Genomic DNA, 24,446 nt, shown 5'->3' with positions numbered 1-24,446 from the left:
AACACCAACGACAGACAATATTAAAAATGTGCAGAATTTTACTCTTTTTACAAATTTCTGCATAATGTTAGAAAACAAGTTATTATAAATTAAAAAAAAGGAATAAAATGAAGGGTTTTTTTGTTTTGCAAAGCAACACAAACTTTTTAAAACCAACTATACTTTACGTAGAACTACTATTAAAAACAGGTGAAAACAAGCTGAAAAGTTAAAGGACCGCAAAAAATACACAACCCAGTTTCACCTGTCAGCAACGCCTTCTGCTAGCGAAGGGGTTATGTTAGTTGTATGTACAGCTTTGAACATTGCAGCATACCACGAGTAAACCTTAATAAGGTCAAAATAGGACCCTCTGCAAAAAAGGGTGAGTTGGCAAGTGTCAGTCCCATCCTAAAATTATAAGTAGTAATTTTAGTAGGTCTTTAATGTAAACCAAAACCTACTTTAATTGGTTTCTCTCTCCCAAAGATGCACATAACTTTATTTGGGTTCTTTTTTTTTTTTTTTTTTTGGTATTTTAATTCATAAAATCAAGAACACGTCTGGCTCAAAAATGAGAATGACATACCTCCCTTTTGTTCTGGATACAGTGATGTAGCTATCTCAACATGCTCATTGACAATTCCTAAAAGAGAAAATCATTATGTACTATGTAAAAAATACACAACACCTCTCTCAGTTCAGACTCAGTATATAGTATATTGCCAACTCTATCCAATAGGATATATATTGTAATTTGGTTTAAATTCTTAATAGATATATTCTCTCTTTACAAAGTTCCATCACATGAAACCAAATTGCTTATTTATTGTTTGAGGCACAACATGACCCCAATTAGACAATTCGCTATAAAGAGTTGTTCTTTAGATGTTGTGTCTGTAGAGGTTTTACGTGATATTCATAGATTTTCAGCGCAGGCCCCAGTTTTAATGAAAGTCCAGTCAGTACATCATTTCTTGTCATCAACAGTAATGATTTGCCATCAATTTCCTATAAGAAGAATTAAAGAGTTGATAAAGACAAATGTACAAATCTAACAGATGAGAACAGTCATGCAACAAATGGAAGACTACTACAGAGGATCAATGAGAAAAGAAATAGTAGCCTTTATTTTCCTGAAACTATGTTTACAGCTGCTAAATTCTGCTGTCTGCTTTTCAAACGCTCACCTGTGCTGACTGAGGCATAAATACCATTCAGTCAAGCACAAAACCCAAAGGAGCCTAATTTCAAAATTCCCTCCTTGTAAATCTCTTTCAAATTAATAGATATGTGTGCAGATTGCCTAATTATCAGCCATTAAGGGAAGGATACTCTTAAGAAGGCGGCTTATGAAGTGCATTTCAGAAGAATTACCATTGACAGTGATATGCAAGTTTGGACTAGTCAGTATCTGCTAATAACTTCAGGTGACTTTTTTAAAAGGCCAACCTTCCCATGCTTTCTCGGGTGGGGCGGGGGGAAAGACTCCTGCAATCAGAAATTTTAGAAGGGCCTAACTGGAGCTTAACACTGAGGGAACTTCTCTTCCTCCACTTACAACGGAAGAGGCTAAAAGCAGCAACTTTCCAGCTTAGGTCTCAACAACCTCTACTTCTTCCTGCTTAAAATTCCCACTTTTAAATCACAGATATGTTTGAGTGTGGTGGGTTTTTTTTGTTTTTTTTTCCAAACGTTGGCTTTCTGACCTATTTAGATTAGAAATCTTGTAGGCTTTGGGGCTTTTTCCACCTCAAAACGTTGTTGTATGTTTGAAAACTACCTGTAAATGATTTTACCAAAGGTCAAAATGGAAGAGAAAGAATCCACATCTCTCAACTCCCATCTCCGTTTTAGACACGGGACCATCCTTTTCTTTACACGTTCCTACAGTTCAATCACACTGCACTACTCAGGAAACAGGAGCTACACCTACACAACAATGCATTGACTGGTATCTCACAACATAGCCAGCCCGCCCAAGGTTGTCATAACCCAAAGAAGTATATAGCCTTATGGCCTTCTCCTGCACTGGACTTCCCTCTGCCATTGCATTCTTTTTTACTTTTAATAAAACCCCCACTATTAAATGTTGAATTTGTTATCAACAGCCAACAAACAGTTCAAATGCTTGCATATATGGTTGTTGTCTGTGATAATACATTGCCAAAATTTTGTATTTTTATAAATATTATAAACATCACACATCAATTTGTGCCACTGCAGCATCTTCCTTAGAAATACTAAATATTGTCTTGGAAATGTCAGAGATCTCATCCTTGATTACAACTCAACGTGAAAAGAGGAAAGCTTATATTAGAGTTCAGCATGAATTTGTCCAGACTGATCTCTCTTATGATTTGATAAAGTTTATAAATACAAAATACGTGGACAAACCACAACATAGTCAAAGATCAGCTGAAAGTGGAATTTCTTTAAAATCTCCCCAATAGATATGACTGCTAATCCTTCAGAGGAGTGCAATGTAACAGTATTTCCAAAAGAAAAAAAGTTTCCAATAGCTTTTTACCCAATTATAGCAGGTGCCTCTTTCCAATTACTGTGGAGAATGTTAATGGTTAAAACCAATTTCTATTCTCTCTTTTCCATTCGTCACAATTCTTTCTATGGGAATTTTGACAACAGTGAGTATTTTGCTCATTGCTATGACCAATCTGAAGTTGCCTTTGCTGCTGCTGTTCAGCGGAGCTATGGAGGAAGAACAGCCTCCAGCTTAGTAGGATCCAAATGAAGTAAATCCAGTACCTGGAACAGGAGAAACTCCAAGAATAGGAAAAAAGCATCTATTCCTTTCCCTTTTTCCTCCACAGGGTTCCCCGTGGATTCTAGAAATGTTGATAACTACTCAGGCTTTCATTGAACAGAAAACTGATTCTCTAAACACATCTGGGTAGAAATGAGCGATTGTGTATTCAGAATTCAAGTGTGTATATCTTTGTGTGTATTGTAAGCTTTACCTCTTCCTCTTCTTTTTAGTTTTCCACTTAAAGCTGCTTCTGTAGATTTGTCATAGTAATTTCGTTTTTTGGCACCAGGTAAGATTTTGTATGCTTTGGTGACTTCTCCGAATTTCTTCTGTGCTACTTGTCTATTTTCTGGATTTTTTTCAGGATGCAACTTCAATGCCAGCTTTCAGTATGCCTTTTTAATGTCATCTGCAGAGGCACCCCTCTGCACAGCTGGAGCTAATAGTAATTCCCCACTGTGCCAGCATGACCTCAGCAGCAATAGCGTATTGTCTTCAGCAAATAACCAGAGGACCAGTTAAGCTCCAAGTCCCCCCAGCACTCCTTCTGCTCTTTCTCTAAGTGACTGAGAACTGCAAGGTTTTATAGTACAGCTAACATGAAAGCATGGCAGCCAGCATGCCGACATGCTCCTGCATGCCATGGCTCTGCTAGAAAGCAGCAGTGAACATAAGCTAGCATCAAACCCGTTTCCCTTCTGGTAAGGCATTGCAGCAAGGCCACCAAACTACCATTGGGTTACTTGGGCTTATCTGGCTATTGCAATACTAATGGTTAAGAAGCCACATGGGCAATAATGAAGCTCAGGCGTAGCACTATCGTGTCTTGAGACATGGCAAACAGCTTCAGTCTTTGAGTGAGCCACAGCCCCCTGTGCTCCCGGGGCTCCTACAGAAAGATCAGCCACGTACTGGCAGGCAGCAGTTCTTTGAAGATGTTCACACCCTCATCCTGCATCTGGTCTGCCTCTCTCTTTAGTTATCCTGTGCCCCCAACTTCTTGGCTTGTCTGATTTGCTTGCTGATGTTATGTTTTTTTGTTATTGGGCAACATCCTTCAGTTGAATCTCTTTTCATCAGTGAGCTCTTCTGACTTGCTGACATCAGTGGAACTCCAAGAAGGAATAATGTAATCATCATACAATCATCACTTCTTACCAGCACTTACAATATAGTTTTAATAAAACATTCTGCAGTCCTTAAAATGTCTTCTCATTTTCCTTAAACTGTTGTAAGAAAAATTCAGGTCTTAAAAATTCTTTGAGTCACTTGCTTTGGGTGAGTCCATATGTATTCAGATTCATCAAAACAAAGTGTCGACTCAGTTACTGTTGTGTAAAAGCCGAATGTAATAATAGATCTCATGATTACATTCTGGGCTGTGGATGTTTTGTAAGGAAACCATTGTGCTACTGAAGCAGTTCCAGTGGAAAACAATTTCCCAGTTGTCCTGGTTTAGGCTGGGGTAGAGTTAATTTTCTTCTTGGTAGCTGGTATAGTGCTGTGTTTTGGATTTAGTACGAGAATAATGCTGATAACACACTGATGTTTTAGTTGTTGCCAAGTAGCATTTATACTCATCAAGGACTTTTCAGCTTCCCATGCTCTGCCAGGTGCACAAGAAGCTGGGAGCAAGCACAGCCAGAACAGCTGACCCAGACTGGCCACAGGGCTATTCCATACCATATGATGTCATGCTCAGTATATAAACTGGGGGAGTTGGCCGAGGGGACACACTGGGCATCAGTCAGCAGGTGGTGAGCAACTGCATTGTACATCACTTGTTTTGTATATTCTTTTATCATAATTATTTTCTCTTCCTTTGCTGTCCTATTAAGCTGTCTTTATCTCAGCCCATGGGTTTTACTTTTTTTTTCCCTTCCTGATTCTCTCCCTCATCCCACCGGGGCAGGGGGGAACGGTGAGCGAGCAGCTGTGTGGTGCTTAGTTGCCGACTGGGGTTAAACCATGACACCATTGTTGTAGGTGAAATTGAATACTTTCCTTCACCATTTACAATCTTGTTCCTCTTCCAGTACATATTCAGGGCAGTAGGAGATCAAATGAATTTAGGTTTCTGGGGCCCAGGCAAGCTGCAGTACAAATGGCAGAGAAAACCAGAGATGGCCAGAGCTTCAGCTGCACGCCTGGTCACTCTAGAGACAGAGGATGGCTAAGGGTTCAAAGTGAAGCTGGCTGCACTGCCATACCTGGAAGGCCTGGGAGATCCTGGTAACAAACACCATAAGTGCACAGAGTTAAAGTTAGTGGCTAGTAAACAGTGTAGAGGAAACAGACCACCACCGCTGGTAAGAGGTTAGAGACAGGGGTGTTCCTGGGGCTCTTCCTAGTGCAGACAGGAAATGGGCTGGCAGAGCTGGCATGGGGAACGAGGCACTTGCCGCTCCTTGTGCTGCTAAGGGAGATGGAGGGGGAATGAAGGGGCGATGACTTCTGCTGTGAGTGTCCGTCCCACATCTCCTGGCCATATCTTGGTGGCAGCTGTCTGCCTCTCTTTCCAAGGCTTTGGCATAAAGCGAAGTTGGCAGCAGAATCACAGCCACATTTCTGCTCATGGCTATCCTAGTAGAGCCCTGGCAACACATTGCTAAAAAGCAGCTTACTTCAGCTATCCTCCTGAAGCCACTTGCCCTCACTGCAGAATACTAATAAAACCTTTACACTCTACTTCTATGCTTCTTTCCATCAGGCTGTTGCAAATTGCTTTGCCAAAACTCATGAGTTAGCCCTACCTTGCTGCAGCAAGATCAGTAGTAATTACTGCAGTATTATTGACAAGCCAGCTGAGGTGCAGAGAGGTTAAGATATTTGATGAAAGTCAGAGGTATCCGTCAGTATAAGGAAAAAACCCCAGAGGCTGCAATTACTTTGCCAGTGTTTTTTTAAGCCACGTTTCCAGGGCTGTTGAGGGGACATGGATGCTGGTATTAAGGAATAGATACACTTAAACAATTGTTTTGCCTGTTTACCCATCTTCAAATTCTGAAAAATTAGCAGCTGCCGAAAGAGCCTCTCTCTGCACCCTGCCAGAGAATTACCCAACCACCAGGCTTTTCACCCCCAAGAACAAAGAGCTAAATTTAGATACTCTGTTATACTCACCAATTACAATCAGATGGGATTTCACTGTCCGGGTGCTGAAGGTCAGCAAGATTAACCTGACCAACAGTAACATTATTTCATGTTAGATGTAGTTTCCCTGAAAAGCTGCCAATACCTCGCACTAGCTCAGTGCCTTGGAAAGTCAAGCCACCTATTTTGATACTAAATACAAGTGTTGGTAACTGAATTCCTGGTAGTTGCATGCAAACCTATGGACTTATCAGGGAAGGTGCTGAACTGACAATCTGGAGATCCAAGTTCCTTCACTATGGAACAGGTGGGCTGTGGGCCAAGTAAGCCAACGTCCCTATCCTGCCCCACTAATAGACCTTACCAGTGTGCTGACAGGCGAGTTACAAGGGGCCATATGACTGTTAAGCTCTTTGCTGATCAAAACTACCAAAAGAAGCCACCCATTAGCATCAGCAGTTACAAGGCCCAGAAATGAAGACCCAGCTTCTTTCTCAGACTGAGCCCTACAAACATGCTGCTCCTGTGCCTAAAAAGATTCTTCCTCTTTATAGCCAATTTGTCCTTTCCGTGTTCATTTGCACTGCCAAGTTCAATGCAACACAGCAGCCCCTTTTTCACCCTAGGTCTTCAGAAGCAACTTGCTTCTTAGGAGCCCCAGATTTTATAAATACTCATGAGTGTATTTGGACAATACACTAAGTAAGATGGGAATTACCATTCACATTTTAAATAACAAGATAGTGAAACTGAGTGGATGGTATAGGGAGACTGAGTCAAAGACAGGAAATGTGTTTAGATTCCTCACCTTTCAGACAAGTGTTTTAAACAAACTCCAACCCATTATCCACACCTTGTAGAACAATATTATTACTCAAAGATCATAGTTCCATGGATTTTCACCCAATAACAGACTCAAATCCCCCCACTGTGGGATCTTCACTCCCATTTAACAGCATATAACCAGGTCCATGGCAAAAATGTGCAATGTCAGAAACTGGTGGCAGTAAAAAGGTGTTTCCTAACAGATTTACCTGTTCTTGAAAAGCATTGGCTTGTTCTTCAAATCCAGCTGTTCTGAAATAATTCACAACATCGATAACAGCCCAGTCAGCAGGATCCGGAGGTCTCCCGTTCTCTACTGAACTGCAAAGTGCAAATCCAGACAAGTAATCACTAAATGTGTGCAGAGCGTCTGCTGCTTCTTTGTGCACACCCCACGTACATCCCCTCCTTCCTTGTTCCTCCAGTAAAAGTACCCTGCGACACACCTCCCCCTGCCCCGATACAGAACAGTCACTCCTCTTCCATTTCAAAGACCCGATGCTGGGGACAACTAAGGTACCTCTCCCTTCTGAAAAGAAGAAAGTATATGAATCTTCACATCAGCCAAAGGTAATCAGTCAGGATCTTCTCCTGCAGGTGTGCTGCCTTTGCAGTTGGAGAACAAAGATTACCATGACTGAGGTACCAAATCCCTGTCTTTCTAGACTGCAGCTTGTTTTCAGCTACCAAGTACTGATAAAGAATTGCAATATGTGGACTATCCTTTTCCCAGATGAGACTGTGCTTCCCTGTAACATGGGTAGAAACTACTGGAAACCATCTTTACCTTGCAAAACAAAAAAACCCAAAACAAACAAAAACCAAACCCAAAAAAAAAAAAAAAAAAAAAAAAAGAGAGAGGCACAAATAATTGCACTAGTTGCTCAATATAGAAAATTTCCCAAAATTGTTTTTGGACTCATCTTGGGCCAAATCTATGGACTTTTTAAATAGCTATGAATCTGAGAAAACATCTGTTAAATACAATCAGAATTAATTCCTTCTGTGACTGACCTCAGGTAATTGCTTTCCACAGTAGCAAAACCAACCAATCATTCACATTATCCTTCTCCTGCATTTCTTATCCTCAACCTGCCATCATCCTATCTCAGATACCAAGAATTTGCAGATACACAAAGGTTAAAAAAGACACACAGTGAGCTTGATTGCCTTTTCTACAGCAATTTAGGAGGATGAAGAGCAAGACATCAAAGGAAAGGACTTCTTTAACATGTTTCTCCAACAAGAAGTCCCAAAGTTCATGCCAGTCATTTCCACTGTTCTGCATGCTTAACCATAATGCTAACAAAGAAATATCGAAAATGTACAGATCAGGGCAGATGTCAGAATCCTGTCCATTTCAGGTCCTGAAGCTTAGAGGCAGGACTTTGATTTTCAACAGCACCAGCTGGAAAAGAAACACAGATTACACTCTCCTGACAGCATTTTTGTTCTGTCCTTCAAATTTTTCTTTTCCAGCTGTCACCACATCTGTCTTGCCTAGACTTGTACGTCTTTCAGCAAAATAACCGAGTGAATCAGCGGCCAACCGTTTTTCCAACCAGCCATGAAGACAAGTGAACAGAATCACATATAGTGCCTCCCATCCCTGTTCCTGCAACATCCCTATTTCTACAACTAGCTGAGCCCTGGGAAGGAGGACTTGTGAACACAATGTCTTTTGCTTCTCCCCTAACTCTTGGAATGTACCTGTCAATATGACAACAAAATTCTGGCCCTAGAGACTCACACTGCATGCTGCACTTGGCCTTCTAAAGGGCAGTTTCTTTCACTTGTCACATGGAATATACACATATCTCAGAGCAATGAGCAAAGGGCCAGAGTTTCTTACTTTTGCTCATCAAGTAATGACTGACTTCATGAACCGCTTCACTGATTACACAGAAAGGCAACACTCAGCAAAACTGAAAATGAGACTATCTGGCCTTATCAGAGCTGCACTTTTTTTTTTTTTTTAAATCAAAGAATGCCTTTCAATTAAGATTTTGGTGTTGTGCACATTCTGAGGCTTAAGAAGTAAAATGTGAAAAGCACCACACAAAACCTACACATATTTGTAAAAGCAGCATTTGAAGAATTATATTTAAATCTTTGCATTTTCCCTAAGACATAGACTATCACTTCCAATGACTCATCTTCTACTTAAAATCAAAAATAAACAAACAAAAGCCCAACAGCTCAGTATTTTTAAAAAAAACATAATAAATCCTAAAAGATATTGAATTTAATTTTTCCTAAACAGCAAAGAAAAGATTCAATCTGTAAAAATACCTCCTAACTGTATTTCGCTTACTTCCCCAAACACTTTAATTTCAAACTAAATATGGTTCCAAGCCTTCCTTCCCACAATTTTGTATTTCAGCCCAGGTGCATTAGTCCTTCACATAGCTCTTCTTTCACCGCTAAGGAACTACAACTTGGTCCAGCCCCATCCCAGGCGCAACTGCAATGACTTCAGGGGCTCTACCTTAGTCATTAACTAATCGCAGGAAATAATTGCAAGTTCCTGCCTCAAGGAATAGCATCATGCTGGACCTCAAGTGGAGCCAATTTCCACAGCTACAGCTGCAGAAGACTTAAAGACATGTGGCACGCTGTTGGAGGCTGGCTGGATTTTAACCCATCTACTCACACAGATGCTCATTTGGCTTCTAGACTTTAACAGTATCCTCCTTGCCCTGCTGTTGCACACGGCTCTATTTAGACAAGAAAAGGGAATATGTAACAGCCATGGCTTAGCCATACACCAGTTTATGCCAGACATCCTGGATGCTGTAAAATCTTAAGAGGACTGGCATTTTAGGCTTTGTAACAAGATACTAGATGCACTGATAACGAATAAAGATTAGGCTTGTCTGCTTTCCACAGCTGTCCCTGTGCCTTTATTGCCATCATGTGGCAGAAGCAGCAAGGCCTGAAAGGATATAGCTGTGAACAAACAGATTTTATCCAAGCTATTTATAACCACTTCAAGAAAAGTGCCAAATACTTCCTTTGTAGATATGCACACATACATACTGTATACATTCATGTAGAAACCACAGCTCCTGATCAGTTTAATTACAATCCCCATCAGTTTAAAAAAGCCACCTTCACAATTAGTAGTTGAGCCTTTATCACCTAAGCCTCAGGGGAAAATGATTAAATGCAAACTATCCTTGCTTTGACTGCGTCCCTTCTCCCCCCCACCACGGAGTCCTCATTGTAGAAGCGAGACTGCCAACTGAAGGTGGCTTCCGAGGGACATACACGGTATAATCTATTCACAAGTCACTGAACAGGGAAATGCATTTTATGTTGGTGTGGTGTAACCAATGTCTCAAGTGAAGGGGCAGCATGCTGATGTTAATGGTTGCCATTAGATCTTTTGATGCTGTGTCATAATCAGATGTTTTACCAGCATCCTGAAGTGACCGTTGTTGTTATTATTATTATTATTATTATTAATAATAATAATAATAATAATAATAATGTTACTCTAGTGCCTGGGAGCATAAGCGTTGTTAAGTTTTCTTGGAAGGCTTATGGAAAATAGATCTGAAGAAGAATGAGGTGCAGCTTTGCAGAAGTGTTGCAGTTTGAAAGGACCGACCAAGAACTCTCTCTAGTACCTTTTCTTGTGGTTTGTTTTTTTGTTTTTATTTTTTATTTTTTTTTAAATATATATATCTCTATATATGTATGTATCTATCTCAGCACAGCTTCTATAACCCTAATGCAGCAAGGCCAAATTTTTCTACACAGAACTCCACTTCTCAGATCATAACTTCATTCAGAATTGCTAGTCCTAACCTAAGAATTGCTGACCTTTAAGGATACGGAAACGCCTCCAAAACAGCTCCTATCCGTTAGCCTGCAGTCTACCACACTAAAGAAAATTGTAGAGCAGTGCACACCGTGTCTCTGTCTTATTCCCACCCTAGGTCTGAAGTAATAACCCAGCAGTTTAGGGCTTCTCCAGCAAACAGCTTAAAATATCTGTTCCAGAAGAGAACTGACACCAAAGACATATGCTGCTGCTGCTACTTCTCAGCTCTAGATGGCTGGGCAGTCAGCAGAGGAGGGCGTATGTCTCGCTGAAAGAGACAGAGAGGGGACTTCCACATAGGACACTTCTTTCCATCAGGCACCGGTTCTGCAAAAGCCACTAGCAGACAGGTGAGCCGAGGCAGAGTATTGGTTACAGTGCCATCACTTGCTTTAGCCTCTGGTTGAGAGGAGAAATCAATGGAGAAAGGTATACCCCTAACTTAAGTTACCAGCTTCTGCATCTCTCCAATGCTACACAGTGCTCCCACATACCACTTTTAATCAATTCAGTGCCCAAGACTCCTCTATTTCGACGCTGAAACACAATAAAAGTAATTGAGAACAGGGAAGGTTTGAAATGAGCAAAGATGGAGGCGCCCACCCTTGCCAACCGCATTAAGTCAAAGGAAAACTACAATCAAAATCCATGTGCTTTTTACATAAACTGAACACTATGGATTCACTTACTTTTTGACATCCAGAGAGCCATTTTCCTTGTTTTCCATGTCAACAGTTAGCATGGGGAGGATAGAGGTTTCTTTTACTTCAGCAACTGATCAATAGGGGGGAAAAAAGCTGTGTTTAATTATTGGTAGTATGAAAAGAGCAACATAATGTAACAGAAGCAAGCATTCTACAGGGACACAACCATGTTTCCACCTGAGAGCAAAGGTGCTGTCAAAGACTGCTTTCCTCAGAAGCCTGGCAAAGCTGATAATAGCTTATGAACGAGAAAAAGTTGACCTGTGCTTCAAATACAAGAAATATTTCATGCCTGAAAATCAAGGAATGTAACATTATATTTGATCCTTTTTGAAATCAATAAAACTTTTACCAAGCTGTATATTCATACAGACAGAGATCGACCTGCAATATAAAGCTAGATATCAAGAGGGCTTGTTATGCCTTCAGCCACCCTGATATACGGAGGATCCAGACATGTGATCTTATCCCTAGTGAGGTTTTGAAATCCATAGCCTTGTTTTACAAATGGGGAATCTGGGATCCAGATGAGCACAAAGTGACTTATGCCCAACTCACACATAAAGCTGGTAAGCAGAGTTACTAATTGAGCCCCAAACTCCTGAGGCCTAAATCAGTATCTTATCCATAAGACCATACCCTCCTGCACTAGCACAGCTTCTTCTATAGGTATGGTATACTGAACTCTGACAAGGAAAGGAGCATACGAAGGACACAGGAGAAAATCCCGTTTGTTTCCCTCCTCGCAGCATGCTGGAGTACTTTCACCACACAGCCTTTTCCACCGCTCCACAGAACATGCAGAAACGACCCAAGCCTTTTCTTTCTATTCTCAAGTAAGCCATTTCTGTTTCAGAGAGCACCAAAGAACTGACCAAGGACTCAGGATGTTCTTGCTGTAGCACTAATGGATGCCAGTGAAATGCCACAGCGCCCTGGGAAGTACCGAATAGGGAAATCACGCTCTTCAGCTAGAACTTTGCAAAAATAGAGGATAGCAATTAATACTGCTGTTAAAAAAAATAAAGACAGACCCTTTATTATACAGCTAGCAGCATGTAAAGCACCAAGAAAACAGTAACAAACTAATCGAAAAGATGCTTCTTCCTGCACCGCTGACCAAATAACTCAATGCATTCCCTCAAACCACTTCTTGGTTCACCTGAGGTGACTGCAAAACGACAACCGCACCAGCCTATCTGCGGGAGGTCCCCTCGCCCCGGCCGCGCAGGACCCGGCAGCCACCCCGGGCTCGGGGCAGGGCACCTTCCCCGGAGCCCACGGCCCCGCGCAGCCAGCCGGGCGTCGGGGGACTTGCCGTGGCTCCCCTTCCCCCCCGGCGGGCGAGGAGACGGCTCCGCCGGGACTGTGTGACACGCGTTCACCATTTTACAAGCATCTCCGAAACCGTTCGCCAGGCAGCACTGCACCACATTGTCATTTTTTGGCTGGGGGGGAGGGGGGGGAAGTAAGACAGAAAAACCTACCTACGAGCAACTAAACCAAAGCATGGCTACAGGCTGCTCCGGAGCGGCGGAGCCCCCGGCTCCCGCCCCCCCCGCCGGCAGCGGGGCGCTCGGAGGCGGCTCAGTTTGACACCGGGCAGCAGCCCCGCCTGGCTCCCGGCCCGCCTGACGCGGCCGCCACACACGGCCCGCACCAACCGCCGCCCGCGTCATGGCGGCCGTTTTAAAGGCGCAGCGCTGCGCCGCTCCCCTCCCGCCCCGCACGGCCGGGGGCCCGGGGCGCCGCGGGGTCCCCTCGCCTGCCGCCCCGCAGCAGCCGCCTGCCCCGCGAGGGCCCGCACGGCGGAGGCTCGGGAGGGCCCCCCGGGAAGCTTCTCGGGCTGGGGGTGGGAGGGGGGAGCAGGGACCGGCGCCTCCGGGGAGCGGCTTACCTGCGGGGGAGCCGCGGTGCCGGAGGGCTGCGGGCAGGGGCGGCTGCAAGCCCGCCCGCGGCACACGGCCGGAGAGGAGCGCTCGATGCAAGATTCATGACCCGAGTTTCTTGGGACCTCCTTGTCAACATTTCTACTCCTCCTACCAAATGGGGTGGACGTAGTAACGGTAAGAGTGCGGGGAAAAGGGAAAAAATCCTCAGGTGTTTTTTGAAGGATGCAGTCGCTTATCCGAGGAATTTTTACACGAGGTGGGAAATAGGAACAGCCAGATCTCGGAAAATTGATCCAGTTACATAAAATTCATTTCTAGAATGAGTTCGTCAACTTGCAGGTGAATAGTAGACACTTGGCTTTCTCTGGAACTGGAGCATCGGCAGGCTCAGGGTGACGGGAAAGAGGAGTGACGAGGGACAGCACAACCGTGCCACCACCGCCGGGGCCGGGGGAAGAGGGGAGATGGAGGCAGCGATTCCTGGGGACAGCTACACCTCTTATTCGCCTACGCGCCATACCTTATCTCACAAGGAGACCCACAGACACCCACGGGATTTGCTCTACAGTAAGGTACAACTCAAGGTGCCTACAAATGACTAAGTCTGGCCCGCTGGCAATAAAATCTCTCCCGCAGAGATTAATACAAATGTTGGCAAGTTGCGCCAGCAACTGCACTTTTTTTTTTTCCTTCATTACACTAATTTTTAACTTCTTCTTCCAAATTTCCCTTGATTCAGGATGCTTTCTAATGGCACAGAAGCGTTACATGGATGACACGCTGTCAGCGCTAGGGAAATCCAGCAACCAGTACCAACCAACCAACGTACCCCGCCTTCCCCTCAGCACCAGGGCTGCGTCCCAACCGCAGCTCAGATGAGGGGACCTTTTGACCACCCTTAGCAGTCTGGGTTAGTAGAAATTTGTGGGATGTTTCACTTGCAGAATTTCCTTCCTGAGTCAAACCACTCAAATTACACCCTTGCCGTTCACCGCGAGGCAAGGGGGACATTACAAGCTACCTGAGGATTCGTACAGAACAACTTCAGCCTGACTTCAGCCTGATTTCTGCAGGGCGAGTCACGGCTCCGTGACACGCGTGCCCCAGCCGGCACTGCCAGGCAGCCTGGCGCGGGGCTCTCCCAGGCACCGTGCATCTGTCTCACTCCCAGAAGCAGCTCACTGCATCCTGGCTGCGCTCGTGAACAGAGATCCGAGTCACCTAACTGCTAACCAGACACAGCTGCAAGCACTAAATCACAGGAGAAGTGAATTTTTGTGCAAAGGACTGTAGGTGTGACTTCCCCGACCATTTCATTTTGCCTGGCTTACATGCTGCCAAATAAATAACCAAAGCTCGCAAAAACTATGCAAATAACAGGACTGAAGGATAGGAGATATTGATAGGAGCATTGAGATAGGAGATACTGATAGGAGCATTGAGAACGGAGAGCAGCGGGAGTCCTCACTGCTTCGGTTTTTAAATAAATGCAGATAAACAAGTTAAATAGAGTATTAAACATACTGCACCCTAAAGAAAACCCTCTTTACTTTGCATTCCAAAGCGTACTGTGAAATGTGGCATATTTGTGTTGGACAAGTAAGCCACGCAAGGCACTTCTTTTTTGTCTCTCAAGAAATAAGCATTCTAAATGAGGCCATAATGAGTTTTCTGCATCAGCTGGTTTCTAACTTTGGTAATGAACTGACATTTGAGGATACAAATATAAACCAGCTATTTTACTCACACTCTCCCCTTCCTTCCATCATGTTCTTCAATTAATCCTTGGAGTATTTGAAGTGAGGCTCACACAGCGCGTGCGTTCCGTCTAAAAGACCTTGAACAGCAGAGAGAGGAATTTTAAGAAAACGGGCTGTGGAAAAATTCAATGTGGAATATGATCTGTGGTTTGTATTTTCATTCATTGGGGTAAGGTAATTTAATTAAAACGAGATTATGTCTGGAGGGAGACAAAGCAGGAAAATGAATTAGACTTTTGTTGGACCGTTTGCATCCCACTTCTGGCAAAAAACATTTCCAGGCCACGCAGGGAACAAGGCGAGACCAGGGTGGGTAGGTCCAGGTTAAGGGGTCAACCCTGCGCGTTTCTGAACTTGTGCTGTTACACAAGGAGAAACACGCAGAAGTCAGTGTAGATATCGGACACCAGTTGGTTTCTGAGTATTGGAAAATGCCAGTTTTCTACTGAAAAGCTGTTGGGTTTTTTTTGTCCCTGGAAGCAACAGCAGTACACGAAGACAAAACGCATCGTGCGTGTTGGAAAGGAGAGCGCAGCGCCCTGTTAACCATGCAGTGGGTACCGAATTTCAGCTCCCCTGGAGCAAAATAAAGCCCTTTAAACCTTTCTTATTCCAGTGTCCTGGGTGAAAACATGGTTGAACATGTTCATGGGGGAAGTTAAGTGAGAAAACAATGAGGGACTTTTGTGATTTCACGTTGAGGGAAGCTAGGAAACCTCCTCCGCGTAAACCAGTCTTATGCAGAGTAGAACGGACTATATCCGTGTATGAAATACATATTTCTTTGTCAACAACGACTGAACATTTTAGAGCTACCCCGGGGCACAGAGGCAGGCGCCAGGCGCTGGCTCGGCGGGCTGTGGAGCTGACGGGCCGCCCCTCAGCCGCCCCGGGCGCCAGGCGGCACTAACGGCCGGCAGTAACGGCCGGCAGTAACGGCCGGCAGTAACGGCCGGCAGTAACGGCCGGCAGTAACGGCCGGCGGGACCGTTGCCGCCCGCGCCCCGCCCCGCCAATAGCCGCCAGCCTGGCAGCCGCGGGGCCTGCTGGGAAATGGAGTCCCGCCAGGGGCCGCCCGGCAGGGGCTCCCTCAGGCCTGCGCTACGGCCCCTTCGGCTGACGGGCACCGGTGGAGAACAGCCCGGGATGTGGGCTTTCGAAGCAGTTAGCTGCCGTTGCTAACTGAGCTATAGCGTGGAATAAACGCTGGAAGGTGCTATGCTTTTCCTCTGGGTGTTCAGGGAGACGTTTCGGGGCTGGCACTGGTCATTTGTGGTTCCTGGCGGGCAGATTGGAAATGCTGCTGGCTGCGAGAAAGAAAGTAAACCAGAGAGAGCCCAAATGCCGAGAGGTTTCATCCAAACGTGATTAGCGGTCACAAATCATCAGCTCCTCTTAATGTGCAGCACTGGGGGCAGGGGAAACGGACAGGGGACACAGGCTGTTTTTAAGTAATTCTTGTCACAGATGTGGAAATGACACAGGTTTAAGATGACTGCTTGCCACCCAGACTGACTTAATTTATGGCTATTTCCAGTCTATTAATAACAATAGTCTAAAAATCCCTTTTGCATCATTTCCTTCCTAGCAATACAGGACTAAAAAGGGACCTTCCAGGCCACGGAGTTTGATCTCCTGCCATCACAGGCAAACCCTCACCTAACCACATTGCATCCAGTGCTGGTTTTGAGCCCATGAGGAATCTCACCCCACTCCGCCAGTCAGAAAGCCTGTGTCAAGCTCCCCTTTACTGGTGGTTAAGAACTTTTAATTTATGCCTTGAAAAATACATGAACAGTTTATACCTGTTTTTTCCTGTAGTAATATTGTTTAGTTTAATAGTTGACTTCTCTGTTTCTCCGGTATTTGCTTGCTTATATAGACTCAGCTGTCTGAATGACCATAGCCCTTTTAGACTCTCTCTGTAATAAGCTCTACGTTTTCTGAGCTCATTCCCTTTTCCTCTTTGTGTACATTCGCCTTGCAGGAGCAGACATTTGGAGCTGCACCCTGGGGTGCAGTATGGTCTCAGCAGTACCTTCTACCTTCCCTGTCTGCTCTCACTAGCCCCTAGCTCCACGCTATGCTGACGGAGGTCTTTTATCACACCTGTATGGCGCTGATGATTTTAGACATCCTAGGACTGGTAAGGACCTCAGGGTCTTTTCCACAGTCCCTGGCAGTTACTATACGCCCTGAAAGAGGCAAAATCCCTGTTACTGGTCCAGGTTGCACCTTTCCAACACTATACTCTCAGAAAACTGTCTTTCCTCAGTTAAGGTCTTTTCCACTCCAGTCCATATTCTTTCTAGTTTGCTTGAATGGAATTTTGCCACTTACCTTGCTCCACAACGTCAACAGCTTAATACCTGTCGTCCTGCTCTCCCTTCCCTACTTTGGCATTGCATAGAGGGATGAGGGACAGTTCCCAGCAAGGTACTCCAGTCCGCCCATGGAGTCCGGCGGTGAAGCTCCTCTCTTCGATTCCTGCCTTGGCCAGGAAGCTCATCCAAAAGCCATCCTGTGCCTTCTTCACAGCCCTCTTCTGACCTGCCAGGGTTTTCTGCATGGCAGAGCATTGTCATGTTGCTCTGAAGTTCTGTGTAAAGCCTAGATGAAAGGCCAAAGATAGCATTGGTGTAAAGCAGGTGTGAAGGGAAGGAAGGCAGAAAACCTGTGGCAAGAATGCAGCAGAGTGACTTGTACCAACCTGGCATTCATTCCTAAGGCAATGAACTTGAAGTGCATGTTTAAGTACTAGGTCAGAGCACAAGAGCCAGTCAGCCTTGATTTATATTCCATGCAGTTACCTGGGTACACTCTTATAAGTTAAAAAACAGGGTCTGTAGATATGCAAAAAGTTTTGTAAGAGCTCTGGGTTTCAGGACCAACGCATGGGTTAAGAGCTCTGCAGGTGCGCAGTGCTGAATCAGCAACGCAGCTCCCTTGCTGCAAGCCTGGAGGGGAGGAGCACTGCTCGGGTTTACTGACAAGGCAGTAATTAACGGGATGGCAAAGACCCTCTGTTTCCTCCTGATGGGGAGTTCCTTAAATCTTTGCTTTAGTATGCTAAGGTCCTTTTTACAGAATAAGCATTATCCAGCCTTTTTTTGTAATCATATGTATCTCCAATAAGATGACTAGAGTTGCACCCTCTTCGCACCAGGCTAAAAATGAATGTGTACAGCAGCTGACTACAATGCAAGGCCAGTGGTACCTTTCTGCTTTTGCCTCCTCTGGTTTCCAAGACCGAATTGCTTAAATAAATCTTCCTGCATGTGAATTATATCCACTTCACTGAGAATTTCTTGCCCTACTTACTTTGTTGTGCTCCTTGTTATTCTGGTAATTGCTCTATATTTAAGAAAGCTACTGTCCAGAGTTAAACCCCTGTTACTTTAAAGCTTTATATTAAAAAAAAAAAATAATCATTGTATAAAACACAACTCATTCTGCCCATACTAGCAGTAGTACCTGCCACATATTTACCTAGCTTGTGATAATGTAGCAGGAAGCTTATAAAAAGTATTCATATGAAATACCAACATTGTAAACCAGCATCCAGCCTAATAAAAATATTTTATATAAACACGGCTCAGACATCTCAGTGAAATAGCTGTTAAATCTATGGGAAATCTGAAAGGTAGCACTTTCGTTCTATGAAGTGAGGCAAATGAAAAGGCGCAACATGCTGATGCACACAAGAATGGAAAAACACAGTTATAGACAGAAAAACGTCAATAAAACACAAGCAGAAATCTCAACTATATTTCATTAAGAAATTAGTGCTAGTTTTTTTCCTGCTTTGCTGGGAAGCTTTTTTCCCCAGGAGTGAAGAACTGTCTATTGCTGAAAAACCATCACAAGCCTGATTTTGACACCTTGGTGACCCAGGGACCCACTTGGTGACTGGTGGTGACAGCGCGATTCACAGGTCCTTTTGCGGCAGGGGAGGCAGGAACCTGACTCCTGCCAGGCAGCTTTCCCCTGCGGCCATCTCGGGATCGCTGCTCTACACTTCTCCTCCTCATTCTCCAGACAATATTTAGAGGGGTGAGGCTGCTGTCTTCTCCATAACAAGACAGTCCTAGCTGTGAAGTTGACTGCTGATACCCCGCCAGCCTCCCGTATGAGCTTTTACTTCCCTGGACACTGCACCTGGGAGCTGGGCCCAGCACAGACCCCTGCGGAAGCCGGCGTACCTACGAGCCCGCACAGCCCTCCCACAACACCTTTACAAGAGGCAGAGGAGACCCGCGCCCAGACCGAGGGAACATCCATCATAGGCGCCTCATCCACAAGCTGGAAAATACTTTCTGCAGGGACAAGCCCAAATACCTCCTCCATTTCTAAAAATCCCAACCGATGCATTATTTTTACAATAGATAAGACTACCATCTGGTTTCCTCAGTAGCCACCTGACAGCAGCAGTCAAAATGTTCCAATGCAGTTGTGCTGAGCTCTCCCCTGTTTTCAACATGGGGACATTAAGAGCCTTCTCCACACCTGCCCATGGAGGTTTCTGCTCAATCCTACACAGACTTTCTGGCACGTCGCACATTTCCCCTTAAAGCACTGTTGTAATGCTCTTACATCACCTTCCCATCAAGAGGTTTTCTTAGAAGCCAAGGTCAGTAAGATTCAGGACCGTGCATACACTCAATAAAGAAAAGAGGAGCAGAGGCTTAGTCACAAACCCACCTTGGTATCTGGAGTCCAGCCAAACGAGCCCATTCCTTTATGGTTTTCTTCTAAAAAAATATTATGAGCATGCATGGAGATCTACGCAACACTTGGATAGTGGCACGCTCTGAAGGGTGTCCACCTCTGAAGGTGTCTTTGAAGGGTGTCCACCTTTACTAACCATAGCCATTTTGGGGAATGATCATATTTCAGAGGTGTTTGGGTGGATCATTCAGTGAGTTTCTAGGGCGGTGAAGTTTTTCCACCCGATACACAGTAGGCAGGCAGAGTTAGCCAGCAGCAGGCAGTTTTAGCCTGCTTTAGAAACATTCAGATTTCTAAGATTCATGAAGCACCCATGCCCTGGTAAATGCTGGCATCTTCTTTACACGTTACAGTTCTGGTATAACTGCCAGAACCGATACCAGGTGTGGAAGATCAGCATATGGCATTTCTTCCACTGACCAGCCATGGAGGATGCTGCTCCTCAGCCCGCTGAAAGCACCGCGGACCCAGAGAAGGGGGTGTTCTGCAGTTCTCAGTCACTGGTGCCAGTGGAGGGCTTATGGCTTCTTGATCTGCTTATAGGCACTGAACTATGAGGAAACCAAAGGAAATCATGACAACCCTACACTTTGTGTGTCAATATGAAAGATCAAAGGATGCGCGTGTTGTTTGACAGACTGTGGTTGCAAACAATACCACTGACTGCGAGAAAGGAACCACTGTTAGAGCAGGGCGAGTGTTCCCGTCACATATTTGATGACCCTGTTTCCCCTCTCGACTCTCTCCTTTGATATAAACGAAAACCAAACAGATAGATATTCACATGTGAACATGAGCAGACGTGACATTCAAAAGTTATGCATTAAGGTTATAACAAACTGACCTTTTAAAAATTTGCTCAGCAATAAATTGGTTGATGAGGCTCTGATCACAGATGCTCTCAAGAGCACATTTGCTGTAACTTTACTATCTCTTCAGCTGCGCTGGTGGTCACATAAGTCAGAAAAATATTGAACAATGTTTTTTGCCTGTAAACATTGTATCTATAATTAGTAGAGATACATCTAAATTTGATCGGCATCCAACTCTCTAAAAACGTATATCCTCTCTACTACAAATAGTATGTAGTTTAGTGAACCATCTTAGAAGCACTTTTCAATTTTTTTTTTTTTTTTTTTGGTGACAATCTTTGTTTAAAAGCAGTGTATATTTCTGAACTTTCAAGTGCACATAATTAATACAGAAATGCGATTGTGTGCTATTAAAGCAGACCCCCTGATTCTAGCCTCTAATGAAAATAAGATTTATCAGTCAGGGATTTTTAGTGGAATTTTCATACAGCTTGTGCAATAATACATATTATGAAAGAGATGCTTTTGTTCAAATTAGTGTCAAAACCGCCTTTTTTGCCGATGCTGATATGAAAACCAGAAAAAAAATATTGCAAATATTAATAATTAAAAGGATTTAAAGGCAAAATTTACTAATACATAAACAACAAATACTCATGGTTGGTATTGCATATATCATGAGACATATTATGGGACTGGTACAGTCCAAATTTCTCATTCCCTACTGCTCTTAAATATTTTCCAAGTCTCTTGTTCTTCCTATGCTCTGCAGCTGACATACCTTACGCACGGTCTTCCACACCATATAAATGTGCCATCTACTGGCAAATGAGTGCAACTAGAACATTTTGTTACAGAGAAGCTAGGTGAAGGTGGAATCATGATTCATTTTAGGTTACAGGTTTTTGTAGTAATCGGAACATAAAAAAAAGCTCAAGAAAAGTCAGAGTTGAGTCCTGTTAGTCAATAAGTAGCTGCAGAATTAAGACCAGTTTAATAACTTCAGATATAATACTAGGAATGCCCTAAAGCAGAGCTTTGGGTTGTACAAATCCTGAGTAAAAAAGCATTTGTGTTGATATTTCAAGCTTTCCTTGTGCGGCTTTAAAAAAAGACTAGTTTATGAGGCTTTAGGGAGTTATTTTTCCCCCAGCATTCACTGCAATACTTCTCTTGGTAGGAAACGTACCTTGCAGCCGACCCAGTCCCGTTCGGAAATTCTCTTCCAGAATGAGCAAGCTATGGGTGCTTTGGCCGTGGGAGGCGGCTCTCTGATGCGGATGTCCTCCTGGAGCCAAGTCCCTGGGTTATGTCCTAAACCACAGAGCAGATACTTCTATAGGAGAACCACACCCCTGACATGAGCCAACGTGCCAACATTAACGAACTAGATCGCTACGTTATACACCTGCTGTATCATGTAGCCCTGAGAATGATTCTGCCACCATGATCTTGTTTCTGGTACCACATAATGTTTTTACTAAGGCTACCTGCTCAGCTCCTCTCGTAGTTTTTCCCACCGGTAAGCAAGCTTGCCAGATGCATACTTCCCAATATGAATGGTAAGAGAATAAAGGGAAATAATGTATTTACTGGGGACACACATTATAATTTTTTTTAAGGTGGCAGTTGAAAGAGAGATTATTTTATAAACTCTGGGCCTTTATGAAATAACCAAATATTGATTGCTTAACCTCAGTTAACACCCTTGTGAGACAGGGGAACTATGTTGTTTTACTCATGCAAGGTGATACCTATCATTAGCGGAGTCCTGACGCCTAGATCCCCACTTCATGCAAACATCAAGTAGAAAGATGACGGTAAAGATGGAAGAAATTGAAAGGACATCCCAATCAAGCATTCATTTTGTTGAAGTGACTATTACTTAGATAACTATATATACATTTGAAGTAGCAATGTAGATACACAGTCAAGAACAATACTTCCAGTAGAAGACAGTTCTTGTGATATTGCTGTGTAGACCAAAGCATTGATAGGCCACTAAATCTAAATGAGGTGGTGTTGGATTTTTTTTTTTTTATCAAATTATCTTGATGGTAGAAGAATTTCAGAATGTTAATCAAGCCTTTCCAGCACTCCAGTTTTCTCTTTATTGCACTAATCACCAGTATTTCTTCCTGTAACTGACTGGACACACTCAGAACATACCATGCTACACGCCAGGCTGCTGCGACCTTGCTCCATTTGAGTCAATGTACCTACAGCTGCGTCCTTTCCAATCTTCCACAGCGTCTTGGAAGCAAAGGCAAAGGAGTAAGGCTCTGACCTTTACCTCCCAGCAAAGGAAAACATCTGTTACTGTGGTTGCGTATGTATGGGAACAGATCACTGACCTCCATCCTCAAAACTCCTTCCAACCAGAACGACCTTTTCATCCTAAAGAGCTTTTGTGCTGCAACCACGTCCACATGTTGGGCAAAGTGTTTTCTCTCTCTTGGCCTTAGCAAAGATGCCTCATCCTCAGACAGGCTGCTTCTCAACACAAAGAGCAGAATTTGCAATTAGGTACCAGATTGCTACCATGTAATCTATCAAAATCTAAATCTTGTAAGCTGAGCACTAATAAGGAACGTGCAAGTTTGTCACTGGGTTTTTCTTACATGCTTCACTGACCATAAGCTAATGCAAATGAACACCACAAATATGTTGCTTTTAAAATGTAAAGCAAAGAGCCATGTAAACACAATTTTTAGAAATACATTTTTGCAAAAACATTTGTATTTGACCCTCTGAGGGAGGGAACGGACAACCAGACTGTAAGGATTCTAAAGAAAATTTTACTGGCCTTCAAATAGACTATTGGGAACTCATCCCAATGATTTAATGGAAACTGCAAGCTGCTGTTATCCCACTGAGGTAGGAACTTTTTGTAGTAGTGAATTGTAAGAACAAACTACATTTTCAATATACGCAAGTTTCCTTCAGGCAGGCATCCCTTTTTGTAGTATACCAAAACCAACTAACCAACCAACAAGCAACAACAAAAGGTCAAAATATGCCTAGACCTCAGATTTAATTCAAACTTTTATTCACCATCAAATTCAAAAGTTAGGAAGGGAAGCTATCTTGAGATCCTATCTTCCCCCGAGATACCTGTCTTACCCTTCCAAAAAACCCAACACTTTACATAATGCCTATGTAAGATGACAAATATTTACTGTCTATAAGGCATTTAAACATCCTTGTGGAGCTCTAACCCTTTTACTGGAAGTGATCACTGCCCAGCCTGACATTAGACACTCGTATTTTACCCCTTCTTTTAGAGGCCTCAAATCAGTTGATCCCTCAAGCTGGCAATTAAAAACATTTTTAAAATGTGTGCAAGACCCACACTTGTAAAACTATGGTGGTCGTACAACTTTTTTTTTTTTTTTTTTTTTTGTCAAACGCATCCAGATCAGCCATACACACCCCAGCTGGAGAACAGAATCATCTTTTTACCAGTTTCTTACAGAATGGTTCTCAGATTCTCATCTGGAATAAGTCCTCCTTACACGTGGCGAATTAGAAGAATAGCAGATTTGAATGACACCTTCAAATCTGCTGCTCGACATGCTGTCTTTGCATGGGAGCTCTAGTAAAAGCAGAAGACAAATCTTTTTGCAGTTCCTTAGCCCAGCTTTAGAAAAAACTACAAAGGTCTTTAAAATGTGATGTAGCACTTGTACTACAAAACCAAGAACACTACAAACCCACAGTCAGTAGGTGTACAGCAGCAGAAGCAGAGAGGCCGAAGCTCTGCTCAGAAAGCGGGAAGAGGAGGAGCTGCGTTACAGAGGGCAGGCACCGGAGCCTCTCCCAACACCACTTGCAGAAAAAGCCTCAAGACAGACAATGCCAAGACCATGAACAGTCTTTACTTCTATCAGTTGTTTCACAGCACAATGAGACACAGCACAAAGTTTGTACAGCGGGATCTGCAGACAGTTTAAAAACAGGCAATTCTCTTTAATAAAAAGCATCGAGTCTGAATGTGAAAATATGAAGACAAACAATATTGCAGCTAATGATCACCTTGCTTGCCTTTGATTGTCTA

At 43.7% G+C, this 24,446-nt stretch overlaps 1 protein-coding gene across 1 annotated transcript; it reads right to left on the bottom strand.

Moving 5' to 3' along the window:
• Nucleotides 1–846: 846 nt before the first annotated feature.
• Nucleotides 847–14,858, bottom strand: SAMD13 (sterile alpha motif domain containing 13; the record flags this gene model as incomplete). Its single annotated transcript, XM_082311853.1, has 4 exons — nucleotides 847–990; nucleotides 6,874–6,985; nucleotides 11,183–11,267; nucleotides 14,837–14,858. The coding sequence occupies 4 exons, from the start codon at nucleotides 14,856–14,858 to the stop codon at nucleotides 847–849; spliced, it is 363 nt and encodes a 120-aa protein (XP_082167979.1).
• Between the last annotated feature and the right edge of the window lie 9,588 nt (nucleotides 14,859–24,446).

Source organism: Platalea leucorodia, assembly GCF_965183815.1.
Source record: "Platalea leucorodia genome assembly, chromosome: 5".
Classification (NCBI taxonomy): domain Eukaryota; kingdom Metazoa; phylum Chordata; class Aves; order Pelecaniformes; family Threskiornithidae; genus Platalea; species Platalea leucorodia.
The sequence above is the reverse complement of the archived record's forward strand: the minus strand, read 5'-3'. Positions and strand labels throughout refer to the sequence as shown.